The sequence below is a fragment of the Stenella coeruleoalba genome, assembly GCF_951394435.1.
Source record: "Stenella coeruleoalba genome assembly, chromosome: 1".
In the NCBI taxonomy this organism is placed as follows: Eukaryota; Metazoa; Chordata; class Mammalia; order Artiodactyla; family Delphinidae; genus Stenella; species Stenella coeruleoalba.
Genome location: NC_137169.1, coordinates 147,088,528 through 147,110,153, shown reverse-complemented (window position 1 = coordinate 147,110,153; position 21,626 = coordinate 147,088,528). Strand labels below are relative to the sequence as shown.

Below are 21,626 nucleotides of genomic sequence, written 5' to 3'. Positions count from 1 at the left end.
GATGGAACAGAGGAACGGTTCACGCTCCCAAATGTCTGCAAGAAGCTTCTGTGCCTCCTTGGGATTTGAATGGTTGGCATCCCTGAGAGAATCTCTTTTGGGCGTCTGGACCCTGCAAGCCAATGCCACCTTGTACCATGACTTTGTTCCCATGGCCCCAGGCAGCCCCTGAGTGAATTAGAGCTGGTAGACTTGAAGTGATAGGAAAGCACTTACATAGGGTACAGTAGTTTAAATTTAGGTGCAATTGCTATATCTGAACTATGTGAGTTCAGGACGTTCGGCTTTTAACCATATAATTTTTAACCTATTAGAAAATACTTTCAAACTTACAGAAAAGTTTCAAGAATAATATAGAAAAATCGTGTCTACCCTTTGCCCAGATTACCAGATTTTAACACTTGACTATATTTGTTTTGTTTTTCTCTCCCTTTCTCTTTACATAGTGTTATCTTTTTTTCTGAACTATTTGTAAACAAGGCTGCATACATCTTGGCTTTTTATCCCTTAATACTTCAGCGTGTTTCCAAAGACAAAGGTATTCTCTTATGTATCCCCAGCACAATTACTGATTTTAGGAAACATAACATGGATACAATACTCTTTCTAATCTACAGTCCATATGTCGATTTTATCAACTGTCTCAATAATGTCCTTATTGGTATTCTTTTTCCCTCCAGTACAGAATCCAATACCCCGAAGATTATGCTTTCTATTTAGTGGTCATGGTTTTCTGTCTCCTTTAATCTTTCATAACGATGATGTTTTTGAAGAATACAGCCCAGGTATTTTGAATGCCCCTTGATTTGGGGCTTTTCTGATATTTCCTCATGAATAGATTCAGATTATGCACCCCTGGCTAGAATACCACAAAAGTAGTGATGTGTCCCTCTCAGGATGTCACATCAGGAGGCATGCGATCCTCCTTGGTGATGCTAATTTTTTTAACAGCTTTATTGAGCTATGATTCATATACCATAGCATTCACCCATTGAATCATTCAGTGGCTTTTAGTATATTCAGGTTGTGCCACTATCACCACAATCAATTTCAGAACATTTTTTATCACCTGAAAGAGAAACCCCGTGCGCATTAGCAATCATTCCCCACGTCCTCCCAGCCGTGCCACTCCTCCCCCGACAGCTATTTTCTGTCTCTGCAGATTGGCCCATTCTGGACATTTCACATAAATGGAATCGTACAACATAGGGTCCTTTGTGACTGGCTTCTTTCACCTAGCATGACGTTCTCAAGGTCCAGGTAATGTCATTTTGTTCACCCAGTCAAGATGCAGTCTGCTTTCTCTGCTCTATGATTTTTTCCCCTCGCAAGCAATGAGCATTCTGTGGAGAGACACTTGAAGATCACGCAGATATCCTGCTTCTCATCAAAATGTCCCCTTAGGTTTAATTTGATGGCTATTGCCCAAAGCAATCTTTATTAAAATGGTTTACGAAGCTTGATCGCCTCCGCTGCTCCGCCCTCCCCCTCCCCCTCCCCGCCCACGCTTCTCAGTTGTTGGCTGAGCAACTTGAAAGGATGGGTTCTGACCCAGCTCTTCCCAGTCACATGGTGACCGTCCTCAGTGAATTCCCCACAGAGCAAGCCCTCTGGTCCAGCGACGGGGGCGGCCAACATCCCTCCCCTGCGCCACGTCCCTCCCCTGAGTGGCTGGAACACCAAGGACCCACCAGAGACACACATGTTGTGGTACAGCGTGTACCACACTCCTCCAGTCCTGCCTCAGCCCTGAGAACTGGATCCCATCCTTCCCTCTGAGCTGGGAAGGCTGAGAAGTGACACGAGAGCCTACGTCCCTTGGGTAAGAGACACACTCACTAGGTTAACGGGGCCAGGACACGCTCTTGACTCCACCTTCACAACCAGAAGTCAGTCTGCACACACATCTTTCCTTCAACAAATGCCTACTGGGCCGTGCTAGGTGCTGTGGGAGGTTGAAGTGATAAAGCACGGCCCCTCCCCTCAAGGAGATGATTCATACGAGAAGATTAAGACACTAACAGCAGAACAGAATTTAAGGGGAGCAAGAGAAATGTCCTAAGTGGCCTGACAGCCCCAGGAAGGAGGAGCTCCCCACATGGAAACGGTCAAGAAAAGCTTGGAGCGGCAGGGCGCTGGAGGTGGGCCTGGAAGCTGGGCAGGATTTGGACACGATGGTGAAGGGTGTTCCAGGCGGGGGTACAGAGGAGCAAAAAGGCGTGGGCAGAACCATAAAAGCAAGTCGTCCGGTTTGATTCAGTAAAAGGGAGGGAAAGAATAGGTGAAGTTCATTGAATCCTGGTGGGTCTAACGTGGAATGTGAACTTAGTCTGTGGACAAGAGGGAGCTATTGAAGGTTTCAGAGCAGAAGAATGAAATGGGCAGAGCTGAGCCATGGGCAGACACGGGCTTAATCTGCTAGCATAGAAATTCTACTAAAACCATAGGTGCACTGAGCTGTTGCCCAGGAAGACCCACGTCCACCTGAGGTGCTGTGGGCACTCCCTTCTGCCGCCTGGACTAAGGGGGACTCTTCTCGGGCCAATGCAACACCCACAACCAGGGCCAGAGCCCATCTGTCTCCAGAGGGAGGGGCTCACTCCACCTCGGAAATGGCCCACGTTTCAACTTATGCCACTGGTGCCATGCTTTTACGTTTTTCATTGAGAAAGTTTTCCCTCTTGGTGAGACGCTTCTTTTTAAAACAAAACAGAAAATAAAACATGACAACCTCCCAAAAAATGTTTCTTCCGAAAGCCTCCAAGCGGCTCGCGTCTCGCCCATCTGGGCCTCGCCTTCTGAGATGCGGATTGCTGACTAGCAGAACTCTGAGAAAAAGGTACCCAGACAATCACTCTTCCTCAAAACCACCTGCCTGAAGGTGTTCTTGTCACATGAAGCTTCCGAGGTTCTCAAAGGAGACGGGCCAAATGGTGGAATTGGAAAGCAGGGCAGGGGAAGGAACAAAAGGCTCTGAATAGACTACAAACCACTGAGTTGTACACATTGAAAGAGTGACGTTTATTTTATGTAGCTACATCTCAATAAAGCTGTTATGAAGGGAAAAAGGCTGGGGCAGTGAGAAAAAGAAGGTTCAGGTGGTGGGATCGGATGTGATCACTGACAAGTCATGTATTGTCTCCTGCAGCCCTCATCAGGTCTTTATAATAGCCACACACTCATTTAATTCGACAAATAGTAATTAACCCTCCAGTACAAGCCAGGCACTGGAGTGGGCAGGAAGACCTTGGGCTGGGGTAAGTGACGTGAGATTGTGGGTAAGAGCCTTCGGTCCGGGAGGAGACCTCTTCTCTGTAAAGTGAAGGGGTTGGACAGCCCTAAAGCTGCCTGGCCCTGGGAAAAGGGGACCATTTTCTTTGTTGAGATTTTAGGACAGCTGACAGGCTCTTGTCCACAAACACCAAATTATTCTTGGCTTTGGGGTCAAACTTCTCAGTCAGTGAAGACCAAAGCCTACAGAAGACCTGGCCGTGGCCCCTACACAGTCCAGGTTCCAGGACAGCCCTGGTCTCATGTCATTTTTTTCTTTTCAAGAAAAATGACTTCTTCAATGAATTTAAGACCTTTCATAAAATAAATGCTTATAAGTATCCATCAGTAGACAAATGGATGATGTGGTATATATACACAATGGAATATTACTCAGCCATAAGAAAGAATGAAATAATGCCATTTGCAAAAACATGGGTGGACCTAGAGATTATCATGCTAAGTGAAGTAAGTCAGAAAGAGAAAGGCTAATACCACGTGATATCACTTATATGAATCTAAAATACGACACAAATGAACCTATCTACAGAACAAAAATAGGCTCACAGAAATAGAGAACAGCATTGTGGTTGCCAAGGAGGGGGAAGGGGGGAGAGGGAAGGATTGCGAGTTTGGGATTAGCAGAGGCAAACTACTATATATAGGATGGATAAACAACAAGGTCTTAACTGTATAGCACAGGGAGCTACATTCAATATCCTGTGATAAACCATAATGGAGAAGAATATGAAAAAGACTATATATTTATGCATAACTGAATCACTTCGCTGTACAGCAGAAATGAACACAACACTGTAAATCAACTATACTTCCATAAACTAAATTTTAAAAAACGAAATTCTGCTATTTGCAACAACGTGGGTGGACCTGGAGGGTATTATGCTTAGTGAAATACGTCAGACAAAGACAAATACTGTATGATATCACTTATATGGGGAATCTAAAAAAATATGTGAATCTAAAAAAACCACAAACTAGTAGTTACCACTGGAGAGAGGCAAAGGCGGAGGGGCAAGTTAGGGGCAAGTCTGTTAGAGATACAAACTACTATGTATAGAATCAATAAGCAACAAGGATATATTATACAGCACAGGGACTATAGTCAAAACTTTATAATAACTTTAAATCTATAAAAACACCGAATTACTATGTTGTACACCTGAAACTAATGTAATGTTGTAAATCTACTAAACTTCAATAAAAATACATCCTCCCAAGGCCGACCTCTGCCCCTTGCCCAGGTGATAGGGCTTCAGGGCTACAAACCACCTACATGGCCTCCAGGATGAATAAACGGTTTCCCTGGAATCATGAGCTAGGACCTGTCTAACTTTTACAGTAAGATAACTACAGGTAAAGCTTGCGGGGCATTTGTGCATGTGCCTGCGTGTCCAGATACACACGCACACATTCATTCTCCAGTTTGATGCTCCCACAGCCTTTTACCAAACGGCAGAGTCGGCCTCAGAGACACGTCCCTCTCAGAGGCCCAGGGTTTGGGGGTTATAATGGCAGAACCTTCTGGTAAATGGTAAACCAAGCCCTAGAGAATGTGCGCTGTTGCCCCCTTGCCCCCAGCGTGCTGGGTATGGGAGGTCCCAGCAGTGCCCAGCAGGAGGTCCCAGGTCTCGGCTCTGAGCCACGTGGGACCAGATGCTGAAAAAGCTGCCCTGCTTACAGCTCTCCCGCTCGCCCTCGTGCCACTGTGAGGAAAAGCCCAGGATGAGCTTGGGAACAAAGGACATTTTGTTAATGTTAACTGGTAGTGATAACCCCCTTTCTGACCATGGAGTGCTTCGCGGTTAAACAGAACATAAACGACCCTGCGAGGTGGCAGAGCGGGGACTATTTCCGTTTCACGGATGGGGAAATGGGCTCAGAGAGGTGAAGGGGCTCAGGGCTGCACGGATCTGAAAAATCAGAACTAGCTCTGGGGCCTCCTAACTTCTAGTTCACCCCCTTTCCACAACACCTCGTGGCTTCATGAATCTGATGCGCAACTGGAGATGTGATTTAGTCCAGTGCCCTCCAGGTCGCCCCACTGTATTTACCCTACCTGCCTGCCTATATATTGCAGCATCACTTAAAAGCCAATGTATAAATGTCACTGTGCCAAGCGACACTCGCTCAGTGAGTCTCCCATGGGACGTATCCCGTAGTGAGCTGGGTCACAGCCTGGGCAGCGATACTTTGAGGGGTGACCAGGTCCGGTTCAAGAATGTAAATAGCATCCACATTTCTTCCCAGATGTTGCAAGAAACGGAGCTGCTGTGGGGAGTGGACGTGGTCAGTCAGCAGGTGATACTAAGGAAGTCTGTGCTGCAATCAGGTGTAGACCCAGGGGCGTGCTGATCAGAGGACAGTTGACTCGGTGCCTACTACAGAGCACATCACTCCCCAGATGTGCACTGCGCTCCTGCTGAGATGCAAGGTCAAAGGGGACAGGGTCCCTGCAGTAGACCGTATGTTTGAGAGTGAGAGCGCTCTTAAGGAAAATGAACTAGGGAAAGATAGGGAGTCTGGGGAGGAGGAGGAGAGCCACAATTTTAAGTAAGATCGTCTGGAAGGTGTTATGGGCTGAGCTGTGTCCCCTCAAAACTCCTATGTTGAAGTCCTAACTCCCAGTGCCTCAGAATGAGACTGTGTTTGGAGATAAGGTCTTTAAGGGGGTAAATAACTTAAAATGAGGTCTTGAGGATGGGCCCTAACCCCATATGACTGGTGTCCTTATAAGAAGAGGAGATCTGGACACAGAGACACACAGACAGAAGACCATGTAAAGACACATGGGGGAAAGTGGTTGTCTACAAGCCAAGGAGACAGAACTCAGGAGAAACCAACCCTGCTAATACCTTGACCTTGGGCTTCCAGCTTCCAGAACTGTGAGAAAATAAATTTCTCATATTGAAATGCATTGAGGGCTTTCCTGGTGGTGCAGTGGTTAAGAATCCACCTGCCAATGCAGGGGACACGGGTTCGAGCCCTGGTCCGGGAAGATCCTACATGCCGCGGAGCAACTAAGCCCGCAAGCCACAACTACTGAGCCCACATACCACAACTACTGAAGCCCGTGCACCTAGAACCTATGCTCTGTAACAAGAGAAGCCACTGCAACAAGAAGCCCACGCACCGCAACCAAGAGCAGCCTCCACTCGCCGCAACTAGAGAAAGCCCGCGTGCAGCAACGAGGACACAATGCAGAAAAAAAAAAAATGCATTGAATGGTGAAATTTTGGATATACTGGGTTACGTACAATATACTAATAAAGTTAATTTCACCTGTTCCTTTTTACTTTTTTTATAATATAGGTCCCAGAAATTTTAAGATTACACCTGTGGCTCATGTTATATTTCTCTTTAACAGTTCTGGCCTAGGGCCACGTGGGTCATCATGAGGACTTGAGATTTTACTTGAGTGACGTGAGAGCCATTGGAGGGTTTCCAGCCCAAAAGTAACATTATCTGATTCACTTGTGTTTTAAAAGGATCCCTCTTATTGCCACGTTGAGGACAGACTATAAGGGAGGTCAGTATGGGCAAGCAGCCCGTTAAGAGGCCACTGCACTCTGGAGAAGATGGAGGCTTGGACCAGTGAAGTAGACACAAGATGGTGAGAAGTGGTCAGATACTGACTACATTACGAAAGCAGAGCCAAGTGTTTCCTGACAGACTGGGCGTGGGGTGTGAGAAAAAGAGGAGTCAAGGATGAATCCCAGCTTTTGGCCTGAGCTACTGGAAGGATGCCATTTGCTGCGATGGGGAAAGACGAGGGAGAAGTAAGTTTGGGGAAGAAAATCAGAAGTTTGGTTTTGGATAAGTTAAGTCTATGATGCCTTTTGCTTTCCAAGGGGAGATATTAAGAAGTCAGTTAGGTATAAAACTCCGGAGGTCAGGGGAGAGGTCTGAGCTGGAGATCTGGATCTGGGAGTCATCATCACAAGGATGCAGTGTAAAGCCAGGAGACTCAGCATGAACATCGGGGGAGGGCGGTGGTGTAGGCAGAAAAGGGATCAAGGTCAAAGAGAAGATCGAGATCAAGAAGATCAAGTGCCCTGGGGAACTCCCAAGTTTAGAAGCTGATGAGATGAGCAAAGGGAACAGAGAAGGAGTCACAAGGTATAAAGAAAACTAGGAGAGGGTGATGTTCCAGAAGCCGAGTGAAGACAGTGTTTGGAGGAGGGAGTGAGCAATTGTGTCCAATGCGACTGAGAGGTCTGGGAAGTTGACGGCCGAATTGACCACTGGATTCAGAAAATCTGGAGGAGACTGGTGATGCTGATAAGTGCAATTTAGGTGACTGATGGAGGTAAAAACACGCTTAGAGTGGGTTCCAGAGAAAATGAGGGAAGAGGGATTGATGACAACAAATCTAGACAACTCTTTCAGGGGACTGAGCCACAAAGGGGAACAGAGAGATGGGCAATGGGCAGAGGTGGGTGTGGGATCAAGAGATCCTATTTCAAAATGATGGGAGACAATTTCAGTATGTATATGTGCTAATAATGAGTCACTAGACAAAGGAAAATTGATGATGTCTGAAAGAGTGGGAATTCTTCTGGTGTTTTCCTAATCTCCAGAGTAGGCTTATGTTGCTTTTTCTGTCTTATCAACTTCAGACATCATTTACTGACTTTCTGCTATGATACATAAGAGTTAGCTTACTTAACCATTCCTCATCTCCCTTCTACTCTTGTTCCCACATTATCCCATTGTCCCAAGACATCGCTACTGTATTTCAGTGCATCTGTTGATTTCCTTGGTAGTCTATTTCTTGGTCTAGCAACTACAGACAGTATGTCTTGATCACTCACTCCACATGAGGAGGGTATTCACATCTCTACTCCACCCTCCACACATTAGTCAGCTTTGGTAGGCTGTGCTGGGACAATAACAACACTAACACAACAACAGAAAAATCTCAGTAACTCAGGCTTATTACTCACTCATGTGACATGTCATGCTCTGCTTCTGATACCCTCTTTATTCTGGGAGCCAGGTTAAAGAGCAGCCCCCATCTGAGACCTGCCATTCTCGTGAGAGAGGGAAAAGAACAGTGGCAGAACCTCAATACCTCTGAAGATGTCTGCTCAGGCATGGCCTATGTCACTTCCACTCACTCAACTGGCCAAAGCAAGTCATATGGCCAAGCCTGATATCGACGCACAGGAAACGAAGTAGTCCCCTCCCACAGGAATCGTGGCGAGCCACAGGGCATTAAGTGGAGATGTGCCGTCATCTTTCAGTGGCTAAGTGGGAACAGTAATTTAATCTATCACAATCTACCTGCCAACTTCTACAAGCTGTTTTTTTTTTTAAATTTTATATTGCCAAGGTAAAAAAAATCTTTCACACTCCTTTATAGCTATCATTAAGTACTCTTCAGTGCTTTGCCTGTGGTTGGTTTTAAAAGTTGAAAACCACTGAAGAGGGCGGAGTCAAGATGGCGGACTAGGAGAACGTGGAATTCGCGTCTCTGCACAACTAGGGCACATACCAGGCACCTGTGGGGGACCACTTACACCTAAGGGGACGGGAGGAACCTCCAGTGACCGGGTAGGCCGTGGGGCATGGCGGGAGTGAAGGGGGAGGAGTAGTGGAGGCCAGACGGAACTGGCGCCCCTGAGGGATGGCTGGGGGAGAAGGGATCCCACATCCGAAGGGAACATTGGGGGACGATTGGGAGGGTGAAGGATCAAAAGGGAGGGTGGCCAGGTTTCCCCTGCCCACTTGGACCCCCAGGAACCTGCTGAGATCCCGGGCCTGATCCTCTGCCCACCTAGGCCCCCTCCAGCTATGTGGGTCCTGAGGGAGTGGGAAGGAGGGAAGGGGGAGCAAAAGTACAGGCCGGAACTACAGGACTGGCACCCCTGAGGGGTGGCTGGGGGAGGGGAGGAGTTCCTACACCCAGCAGGACCCACCCACCATTAGAGGTCCAGCAGGAACAGAGGAGACCCTGGGGGAGACCATGGGTGGGGTGGCATGGAGGAACAGAAGGGAAAGCGGCCAGTGCTTTCCCTGTCCACTTGGGCACCAGGGAGCCTGTTGGGTTCCCAGGCCAATCCTCTGCTCTCGGAGCCTCCCTCCTCCCGTGCAGGGCCCAAGCCCCGCCCTTGCACCCCCACCCAGGGCCCCACCTCTACACTCGGAGACCCCCTCCATCACGCTGGGCCTAAACCCCACCCAGGGCCTTACCTCCAAACTCCGAAACTCCACACTCCAGAGGCCCTCCTTTCCACGTGCTGCCTCTGCCCTTCTGGGCAGGTCCTAAGCAGATGCCCCGCCCCACACTCAAACATCACCCGCCCCTCTGCCTAGGTCCCGCCCCACCATAAACCCTGCCCCTGCCTAAGTTCCACCCCCACCTAAACTCCGCCTCCACAGCCAAGGATTTTTTTTTTTCTGTTGTGGTTTTATTTTACCTTGTTGCAGTTGTTTCAATTATATTTTTATTTTTCCTAATATATTTTTTATCTTTCTAATTTTATTTTGTTTATTATTCTTTATTATTGTATTGCTCCTTTTTTTTTGTTTTGTTTTTTGCAACGCCACACAACTTGCGGGATCTTGGTTCCCAGGCCGGAGGTCAGGCCTGAACTCCTGTGGTGGGAGCTCTGAGTCCAAACCACTGGACTAACAGAGAACCTCGGACCACAGGGAATATTAATCAGAGTGAGGCCTCCTGGAGGTCCTCATCTCAGCACCAAGACCCAGCGCTATCCAACTGCCTGCAAACTCCAGTGCTGGACACCTCAGGTCAAACAACCAGTAAAACAGGAATACAGCCACACCCATCAAAAAAAAAAAATAGAAACGACAAGAAAATGTTACAGATGAAGAAGTAAGGTAAAAACCTACAAGACCAAATAAATGAAGATGAAATAGACAACCTACCTGAAAAAGAATTCAGAGTAATGATGGTAAAGATGATCCAAAATCTCAGAAACAGAATGGAGAAAATACAACAGAAACATTCAACACTGATCTAGAAGAACTAAAGAGCAAACAAACAGTGATGAACAACACAATTACTGAAATTAAAAATACTCTAGAAGGAATCAATAACAGAATAACTGAGGCAGAAGAAAGGATAACTGACCTGGAAGATAAAATGGTGGAAATAACTGCCAGTAAGCAGAATAAAGAAAAAAGAATGAAAAGAATTGAGGACAGTCTCAGAGACCTCTGGGACAACATTAAACGCACCAACATTCGAATTATAGGGGTCCCAGAAGAAGAAGAGAAAAAGAAAGAGACTGAGAAAATATTTGAAGAGATTATAGTCAAAAACTTCCCTAACATGGGAAAGGAAATAGTCAATCAAATCCAGGAAGCTCAAAGGGTCCCATACAGGATAAACCCAACGAGAAACATGCTGAGACACATATTAATCAAACTATCAAAAATTAAATACAAAGAAAAAATATTAAAAGTAGCAAGGGAAAAGTAACAAACAACACACAAGGGAATCCCCATAAGGTTAACAGCTGATCTTTCAGCAGAAACTCTGCAAGCCAGAAGGGAGTGGCAGGACATATTTAAAGTGATGAAAGGCAAAAACCTACAACCAAGATCACTCTACCCAGCAAGGATCTCATTCAGATTCATTGGAGAAATCAAAAGCTTTACAGACAAGCAAAATCTATGAGAATTCGGCACCACCAAACCAGCTTTACAGCAAATGCTAAAGGAACTTCTCTAAGCGAGAAACACCAGAGAAGAAAAGGATCCACAAAAACAAACCCAAATCAATTAAGAAAATGGTAATAGGAACATACATCTTGATAATCACCTTGAATGTCAATGGATTAAATGCTCCAACCAAAAGACATAGACTGGCTGAATGGATACAAAAACAAGACCCTTATATATGCTATCTACAAGAGATGCACTTCAGACCTATGGATGCATACAGACTGAAAGTGAGGGGATGGAAAAAGATATCCATGCAAATCAAAATCACAAGAAAGCTGGAGTAGCAATACTCATATCAGATAAAATAGACTTTAAAATAAAGACTGTTACAAGAGTCTTTTTACTACATTTGATCAAGGGATCTATCCAAGAAGAAAACGTAACAATTATAAATTTTTATGCACCCAACATAGGACCACCTCAATACATAAGGCAAATGCTAACAGCCATAAAAGGAGAAATCGACAGTAAGACAATAATAGTGGGGGACTTTAACACCCCACTTACACCAACAGACAGGTCATCTAGACAAAAAATAAATAAAGAAACACAAGCTTTAAATGACACAATAGACCAGATAGACTTAATTGATATTTTTAGGACATTCCACCCGAAAGTGGAAAAATACACTTTCTTCTCAAATGCACACAGAAAGTTCTCCAGAATAGATCACATTTTGGGTCACAATCAAACCTTGGAAAATTTAAGAAAATTGAAATTGTATCAGGCATCTTTTCCGACCATAACACTATGAGATTAGAAATCAGTTACAGGAAAAAAACAGGAAAAAACACAAATACATGGAGGCTAATCAGTGCACTGCTAAATAACCAAGAGATCACTGAGGAAATCAAAGAGGAAATCAAAAAATACCTAGAAACAAATGATAACAAAAACACGATGATCCAAAACCTATGGGACGCAGCAAAAGCAGTTCTAAGAGGGAAGTTCATAGCAATTCAAGCTCACCTCAAGAAACCAGAAAAATCTCAAATAAACAATCTAACCTTACACCTAAAGCAACTAGAAAAAGAAGAACAAACAAAATCCAAAATTAGTGGAAGGAAAGAAAACATAAAGATCAGAGTAGAAATAAATGAAATAGAAACAAAGAAAATAGCAAAGATCAATAAAACTAAAAGCTGGTTCTTTGAGAAGATAAACAGAATTGATAAACCTTTATCCAGAATAATCAAAAACAAAGAGGGAGAGGACACAAATCAATAAAATTAGAAATGAAAAAGGAGAGATTACAACTGACACCACAGAATACAAAAGATCATAAGAGACTACTACAAGCAACTATACGCCAATAAAATGGACAACCTGAAAGAAATGGACAAATTCGTGGAAAAGTACAACCTTCCAAAATTGAACCAGGAAGAATTAGAAAATATAAACAGACCAATCACAGGTAATTAAATTGAAACTGTAATTAAAAATCTTCCAACAAACAAAAGTCCAGGACCAGATGGCTTCACAGGTGAATCCTATCAAACTTTTAGAGAAGAGTGACACTTATCCTTCTCAAACTCTTCCAAAACATTGTGGAGGGAAGAACACTCCCAAAGTCGTTCTACGAGGCTACCATCACCCTGATACCAAAACCAGACAAAGATATCACACACACACAAAAAAAATTATAGACCAATATCACCGATGAACACAGACGCAAAAATCCTCAACAAAATACTAGCAAACAGAATCCAACAACACATTAAAAGAATGATACACCATGACCAAGTGGGATTTATCCCAGGGATGCAAGGATTCTTCAATATACGCAAAACAATGTGATACACCATATTAACAAATTAAAGAATAAAAACTATATGTCATCTCTTCATCTCTGCAACAGATGCAGAAAAAGCTTTTGACAAAATTCAACACCAATTTATGATAAAAACTCTCCAGAAAGTGGGCATAGAGGGAACCTACCTCAACATAATAAAAGCCACATACGACAAACCCACAGCAAACATCATTCTCAATGGTGAAAAACTGAAAGCATTTCCTCTAAGATCAGGAACAAGACAAGGATGTCCACTCTTGCCACTGTTATTCAACATAGTATTGGAAGTCCTAGCCATGGCAATCAGAGAAGAAAAAGAAATAAAAGGAATACAAATGGGAAAAGAAGAAGTAAAATTGTCACTGTTTGCCAATGACATGATACTATACACAGAAAATCCTAAAGATGCCACCAGAAAACTACTAGAACTAATCAATGAATTTGGTAAGGTTGCAGGATACAAAATTAATGAACAGAAATCTCTTGCATTCCTATACACTAACAATGAAAGGTCAGAAAGAGAAATTAAGGAAACAATCCCATTTACCATAAAAACAAAAAGAATAAAATACCCAGGAATAAACGTACTCAAGGAGGCAAAAGACCTGTACATAGAAAACTATAAAACACTGATGAAAGAACTCAAAGGTAATATAAACAGAGGGAGAGACAGACCATGCTCCTGGATTGGAAGAATCAATATTGTGAAAATGACTATACTACCCAAAGCAATCTACAGGTTCAATGCAATCCCCATCAAATTACCGAAACCATTTTTCACAGAACTAGAACAAGAACTTTTACAATTTGTGGGCTTCCCATGTGGCACAGTAATTAAGAATCCGCCTCAATACAGGGGACATGTGTTCGAGCCCTGGTCCGGGAAGATCCCACATGTCGTGGAGCAACTAAGCCCATGCACCACAACTACTGAGCCTGTGCTCTAGAGCCTGCGAGCCACAACTACTGAGCCCACGTGCTACAACTACTGAAGCCTGCATGCCTAGAGCCTATGCTCCACAACAAGAGAAGCCACCATGATGAGAAGCCCACGCACCACAATGAAGAGTAGTCCCCACTCGCTGCATGTAGAGAAAGCCCGCGCACGGCGATGAAGACCCAACACAGCCAAAAATAAATAAAAATAAAAATTAATTAATTAAAAAAAAAAGAAATTTTACAATTTGTATGAAAGCACAAAAGACCCTGAATAGCCAAGGCAATCTTGAGAAAGAAAAACAAAGCTGGAGGAATCAGGCTCCCTGACTTCAGACTATACTGCAAAACTACAGTAATCAAGACAGTATGGTACTGGCACAAAAACAGAAATGTAGATCAATGGAACAAGATAGAAAGCCTAGAGACAAACCCACACACATATGGTCACCTTATCTTTGATAAAGGAGGCAAGAATATACAATGGAGAAAAGACAGCCTCTTCAATAAGGTGGTGCTGGGAAAAATGGACAGCTACATATAAAAGAATGAAATTAGAACACACCCTAACACCATACACAAAAATAAACTCAAAATGGATTAAAGACCTAAGTGTAAGGCTAGACACTATAAAACTCTTAAAGGAAACCATAGGCAGAACACTCTATGACATAAGTCACAGTAAGATCCTTTTTGACCCACCTCCTAGAATAAGGGAAATAAAAACAAAAATAAACAAATGGGACCTAATGAAACTTAAAAGCTTTTGCACAGCAAGGGAAACCATAAACAAGATGAAAAGACAACACTCAGAATGGGAGAAAATATTTGCAAATGAAGCAGCTGACAAATGATTAATCTCTAAACTATACAAGCAGCTCATGCAGCTCAATATCACAAAAACAAACAGCCCAGTCCAAAAATGGGCAAAAGACCTAAATAGACATTTCTCCAAAGAAGACCTACAGATGGCCAACAAATGCATGAAAAGATGCTCAGCATCACTAATTATTAGAGAAATGCAAATCAACACCACAATTAGGTATCACCTCACACCAGTCAGAATGGCCATCATCAAAACATCTATGAACAGGGGCTTCCCTGGTGGCACAGTGGTTGAGAGTCTGCCCGCCGATGCAGGGGGCACGGGTTCATGCCCCGGTTCGGGAAGATCCCACATGCCGTGGAGCAGCTAGGCCCGTGAGCCATGGCCGCTGAGCCTGCGCATCCAGAGCCTGTGCTCCGCAGCAGGAGAGGCCACGGCAGTGAGAGGCCCGCATACCGCAAAAAAAATAAATAAAAAAAATAAAGAGACATGCACCCCAATGTTCACTGCAGCACTATTTACAATAGCCAAGACATGGAAGCAACCTAAATGTCCATCAACAGATGATTGGATAAAGAAGTGTGGCACATATATACAATGGAATATTACTCAGCCATAAAAAGGAATGAAATTGAGTTATTTGTAGTGATGGACCTAGCATCTGTCATACAGAGTGAAGTAAGTCAGAAAGAGAAAAACAAATACCGTATGCTAACGCATTTATATGAAATTTTAAAAAGCAGTACTGATGAACCTAGTGGCAGGGCAGGAATAAAGACGCAGATGTAGAGAGCAGACTTGAAGGCACAAGGGGGAAGGGGAAACTGAGATAAAGTGAAAGAGTACCATTGACGTATAAACATTACCAAATGTGAAATGGATGGCTAGTGGGAAGCTGCTGCATGGCACAGGGAGATCAGCTCAGTGCTTTGTGACCACCTAGAGGGATGGGGTAGGGAAGGTGGGAGGGAGGCTCAAGAGGGAGGGGTTATGGGGATATATGTATACATATAGCTGATTCACTTTGTTGTACAGCAGAAACTAACACAACATTGTAAAGCATTTATACTCCAATAAAGATGTGGGGGAAAACCCACAAAACTGAGGAGCATTTATATCATTATGACTAAGCAAATATTCTTCACTACAGAATCAAAGGGAAGCTAAGAGCCCATACAGTGCACCACTGTTCCAATGACAGATTCTATGCACTTAAAAGAGCTTTCCTTATGTTCCACCACTTGCTTAAAATCAGGCCACATTTTGATTTGCTTCCTATTTGAGCTATATCTTTAATAATTTTTTGTTGTTGCTTTTCCTGAAGTTGTTATTACCTCTCTTTTTTATTGTTGGTAGAAGAAACATGTGCTTTCTACATCATATGCCTAGTATCCTCAAATTCTTTCTCATTGATTGTTTGGAATCTTCTATTCTTTTTGAAGCCTACTGGCCTCCTGATATAATCGGGTAGGTTGCTTCATTTGAGCCTATTAATGCTTTTGCATAGCTTTTTGTCTTTACTGCAGTTACTAATTGCCTTCTGTTTTTCTTGCTTGCTTTCTGTTTTGTATCACAACTTTAATCTCTTGCAGTATACCAATAATATTCTCTACTCTGTGGAATGTCCCCTCCTCACATCATCCTCAGAAACCTGCTTCCTGGAGCCTTCTACCCTCCCATTCTAATGAAGACTGACTGCTTTGCAGGCTTGCTGAACAATTTTATCCTGCATGGCTTTTCATGTCTACCCTGAATTGGATACATTATTCCCTGGATCTCATATCTTCTTTCTTGGTTTACTCCCTTGTTTTGCTGAAATACACCCTCAAATGATTTCCTTAAAAAGGTTGAGTAGGATGTAAACTTCCTTGGTCTTTTGATCCTCCGGCCTGACTCACTTCTATATAAAATAAAGGCATTGGGTGAGATGATCTCTAATGCCTATTCAAGGAGTAAAATTCTGGTCAGTGTGCATTCCATAAACAGCATGTTGATAGTATATCAAGGAGAAATTTTAAATGGTTCCTGCTCTCAAGGAACTTACAATCTATCTAGATAGACAAATAATAAACTCTTGAAGCAATAATAAAAAGGCAACAATACAAAAGATGCCACAGGGTAGGGCATGGTTCATCATCAACTAGAGGCTCAGGCTTAAAGGAAAGAGAGAGAGAAGCTGAGCCAACCTGTGGTGCTCTGACCAGGGAAGCAAGACCTTAGTTGAGTGTCAAAAAGTAGGCAATATATTAGGGACAGATTAAATATTTATGAATATTCAACAGTAGATTAATATCCAACATTAATCTGATGGAATGGTTAACAGTCACTGGAAGTTCTTCTCTGTCCAACTTTCCCTGCCACTATCTGAGTTATCAACATTTTCATTTCACCAAGTCAATAAAGATAAATAACAGTTTTCAAATATGAAAGTATCATTTGGATCCTAACCAATAGATAAACCCTCTGGCGATTTGGGGGCATAACGGTGAACTTCCATTACATGTGTGAGTAATTGTGTGTACTTATAAATGCCCTACCAGTTGGACTATGAAGGTCCATGGTCTTTATTAGTAGACTTTCACTGAATAGGAAATTACCATCATCCATTTTTCAAATTTATTTTGCATTGTTCCAATGAGGTGTCAGAGCGATCATAAATGACTTCTCCTTCCCATCCACTCCCCAGGAAAGGAAACATCCCTCTTATGTATGTTATCCCAACAGCACTGTTGCTTGGGTGGAGAAAGCACCAGGGAACTGTAAGGACTGGGCTTCTCCATGGCAGGTCCTGCAGACTGGGTGGACCTGAGACACTCTACCAGAGAAAAACAGTGCCTGCATTCAGCCTAACACTGGCACTCTCATCCAATTTGCAAATGAGGAGAGGACTTGCAGGTAAGGAAGCTTCCAGAAAAAAGAAGAGCTCTTTGGGCCAATGCTGTGACCAGTTTCCAGAGAGTGGGAGTGAAGTGAGGCTGGCAAGTGCTTGGGGCCTCGTGATGGATACGCTCAGCAAAGTCTAACCCAATACTACTCCCTCTGGGAGGCTTTCTCTGAACACCCACCCCAACCCTGGAAGAATCAATTACTGCTCAAATACTCTTCCTGCTGCCATCATGGCACTTTCAAATGTAAACAAAGTTTGCACCAATTGCCCTCAACTATCTATGACATCTTGACTGATTTATTCATCATCACATCCCCAGTGCCGGGCATGTGGTGGGTGCTCTGTGTTTGTCGAATGAATGAGTGAATGCATTAAAAGAAGCTTCGCTTCTTCAAAGGGCAGAGCCAGACACGAATACTCAGTTTTTGCAGGAGCATCAGATGAGCCAGGAGGACCTGGAGAGGTAGATCTGGGTTGAGGGAAAAATTTCTGAGAGCTGGGACCATTCAGACCACTGGGGAGGGGGCAGTGCAAAAAAAAAAAAAAAAAAAAGCCTGCAAGTTTTGCCTGGGCTGCTTTGCCGTCCAGGACTCTACTGCAGGTCGAGGGGAACAGAGAGATCAATAAGTACTCAGAAGAAAGGTCCCGGGGGCGGCCCCACATACCAGAGATGGGAGTAGCGCTCAGCTCTGTAGAAGGGCAAAGAGCCACAGGGACCCACGGTCTCCGGAACACTCTCTAACGGCCAGACCCTGAGCTTTACGTAATCTCATTTCATCCTCCCAGCAACCTGGAGAGACACGCATCCCTGACTCACAGATATGAAACACCAACAAAGATCCGGAACCCCTTCAGGGTGGAGAGGGGCAGGGGCCTGTGCACTCAGTCCACTGTACAATGATAGTCAAAACAAAATGATAAAAGGCCTGGATTTCGTCATTGAAAATTCCTAAGTCTGTACACCCATGGCTCATCTCAGCCTGTTTCATTACTTTTGTAGTTTGCTTTATTTCCTCTTTATTTTCTTCTGGCTTCTTAGAAAGGTTTCTTACAAAAATCCCATAGGATTCTGATCTAACAAAGGGAAGTGTAAAGAGAGAAGAGCTGGATGCCCAGGGCAGGGGGGCAGAAGGGCAGGGGGCGTGGCAGCAGGGCTAAGGGTGGGAAAGGGACCTAGTGAGGCAGACCCAGGAGGGCGGGCGCAGGTGCACAGGCGCTGTGGCCTCAGCCAGCAGAGACTTGATGTAGCTCCTCCCACCAGGCCCCAATGTGCTTCTTTCCTCAAAGACCATAAGATGGCATTTGCTTCACCACTTTAAGAAAAGTGGAATCGAGACACATCCCTGCTCGTGATCTTCACATCCCCGGAGAGATGGACAGGCAGTGTGTTTTTACTCCAGCAGGTGGGGATTTCTGACAACTTAAATTAACATCGCTTGCGTCCCCACCGTGTCTAAATGTACTAAGAGAGCCGCCCTGATGACACCAACCAGGCTGATGAAGGCACCAACAAGGCGGACGCCCAACTAAAGACCACCTAACTTCCTGCTCAGACAGATACGCTGCTCTGGCCACAGCCCCCCACCTCCCCCCAGGGGGCAGAAAGGTGAGCACGAAAGGGAAAGTGAACGCGACCTGCGTGGGTGGGTGTGATCTTCGCTATCAGCGCTGCAGAGGACCCTGCAGAGCTGGCTGAGAGCGGGGCCGTGAGAAAGGCCAAAGCAAAACAGAAAACCACTCCTAGCTGACCTCTGTTCTTGGGAACTTGGAGCCTTACAAGCGGCAAGCTTTCTCCTGGGCACAGAGGTGCCTGCCTCTCCAGTCCCGCATGGAATTGGGGGGGGGGTGCTCTTAGCACGGAAGAACAGACGGTGCCAAGCTGGCAAGCTGGGAGTGCCGGGGAGGGCGCGCAGACAGATTTGGGCGTGGGGTTAGGAGAGGGAGGGTCAAGGAAACCTAGCATTTCCTCCCTTTATGCCCTCTTCGGCACTCCCATCTCTGTGATGGGCCTCTGTGTTAAAATTTGGGACACTGGTGCTATCAAGGACCCTGCAGGCAGCCAAAGTCCGACACCGAATTACAACCGCGCTCTCTCCACTTTCTCAGGAACGGAAGTGATGGGATGGAGTTATGGGGTCACCTCTGGCCAAGTGCGGTTCAAACCCACAGGCATCTAAACTAACAAAATCATCCCCCTTCCCCTCGGCGTCCTGCGGGGCTGCCGGCGGAATCGCGGGCACTCGGGAAGGAGGTGGGGGAGACTCTGGCTAAAGAGCTCTCGCCCACACACGCCCAGCACCGTGCGAACGCAGGCGGGGCTGAGAGGAGCCTTCTATCCGGGCTCGCCCCGCTTTTCCATAGCTCGGCCGACTTCTCGAATGCCCGAGACCTTGGTCACCCCCACCCACGGCCCCAACGCTCTTCCGGCTGGGGGCCCGCGCCCCTCCGAGACAGGAGCTCGTAGGGGGGCGAGCGCGGCGGAGGGAAAAGACAGGATTTGGGGGCGCTTGGAGGGGAACCTAGCCAGGGCCGAGAGAGCCGCCCGGGCCGCCGCCCGCGTGATCCAACATTCCCGGCAAAGTTTCTGGCTCTTTGGGCCCGGATCACCTGGCTCCCAGGTCGGAGAAGGTGAAAGGTGTGTCAGGAGCCCTTCGCCGCGCCTCCCTCCGGGCGCCCACTCCTGGCGCTTCTGCCACCTGCCAGAGGGCGCTGGGAGCGCCGGCACAGCACATGCCGCCCGTGGTTGCCGTCCGAGGGTCCCTCCCCGGCGCCTCCCCTGCCGCCCTCCCGCGCCGGTGCCCGGGGCGCAGGGGTCGCGGCCGCCGCGTCTTACCCAGTCCGGGCACGAAAGTGTTGAGGAAGAGACAGATGACGGCCACGGGGAAGGGCATGTAGGGGATGGCGGCGCGCAGGGGGCCCTTCTTCTCGCGGACCTGCACCACCACCCCGCTGGACGAGGACGTCCCCCGGTCCGCCGCCGCCACCGCAGCCACCGCCGCCGCCGCTGCCGCCGTCTCGGCGTCTTTGTGCGAAGGCTCCATGGCGGGGCGCGCTCCCCGGGAGCCGGGCTGCCGCGGCCGGGACTGCCGCCCAGTGCACAGGAGGCGGGTGGCGGCCGGCTCCGGGCTCCGGACTCCGGGCTCCGCGCCGAGCTCAGGCGTCCAGCGTGCTCGGTGTGCCGCGCGGCTCGCCCAGAACCCCGCACTCCCGCGTCCCCAAGAGCCCGGCCCTCTGCCGCGCGCTCCGCTGCGCTCCCACAGCCCCGGCGGAGGGGCGGGGAGGGCGGCGTGACACTCGGTGACAGCGCTCCGACGCCCCTCCCCGCGGGGCCCCTTCCCCGCCCTCCCCTCCGCTGCCCCCACCCCCCAAAATACCACTTACAAATCAGGGAGGAGGGAAGAAAGTAGAAGAGGAACGCAGAGGGAGCTGGTGTCCAGGTATTGGGAGGAATGGACACACGTCTCGCTCCCCAGACAGGTGAACCAGGAGGGAACCGCAGCCAAGGACACCGCGAATTGGGCGTGTGCGCTCGGCTGGCACGGCGGGGAAAGGCTTCGAGGTTGAGTCCTTTACTCCGGAGGATGCATTTAACGCTAGGGAGATGGAGGCAAGGAACGCGCCGCGCCTGGTATCTAGTACGCTTTAAATTCGTTCTGATTTAAATGGACTTGAGTCAGAGCAAAAGCGATTTTAGGATCGATAATCGAGCTGAAAGCAGGAGACGCAGCTTTTCAAACAGGTCCATGAGACTAGTTTAAATGGGACCCTTCCCTACATACACACACACACACACACACACACACACACACACACACACACAGATGCGAAAAGCTAAAAGAAATGAGCCTGTTGCTCGGAACTGGGGTTGTGGGGGGGGGGGTGTTGGGGACCATCCTCTGAACAGTTCTGGGAGAAACCTGGGGCTTTTGTGAGCTGGACCTGGTGTTTAAAAAGCCAGCGAAGGCACAGCGCCGTCTGGTGTTGATAATGCAGCAATTGGTAGAAGCAGAAGGATGTGGCCGGGCCGTGTCTAAGCCGGCACCAGATGGCCCCATGTTTGATCAGATTTCCTGAATAACGCCACCTTCACCTCCACACCTGGAAAAAGTGAACGAAAGCAACCGCCTCTTATGTTAGGGAGGGATTCAAGGCATCAGAATTATCCAGATGTTCAGCAAATTTTCTGCATAAATCCCCTTCCT

General features: G+C 46.4%; 1 protein-coding gene across 1 annotated transcript in view; it reads right to left on the bottom strand.

The window, feature by feature from the left end:
- Positions 1 to 20,559, bottom strand: part of STUM (stum, mechanosensory transduction mediator homolog) — a 62,222-nt gene extending 41,663 nt beyond the window's left edge. Inside the window, exon 1 of the mRNA XM_079912144.1 lies at positions 20,258 to 20,559. Within this exon, the coding sequence (XP_079768270.1) occupies positions 20,258 to 20,465 (208 nt within the window). The 5' untranslated portion in view covers positions 20,466 to 20,559. The remainder of the gene's footprint in view (positions 1 to 20,257) is intronic.
- Between the last annotated feature and the right edge of the window lie 1,067 nt (positions 20,560 to 21,626).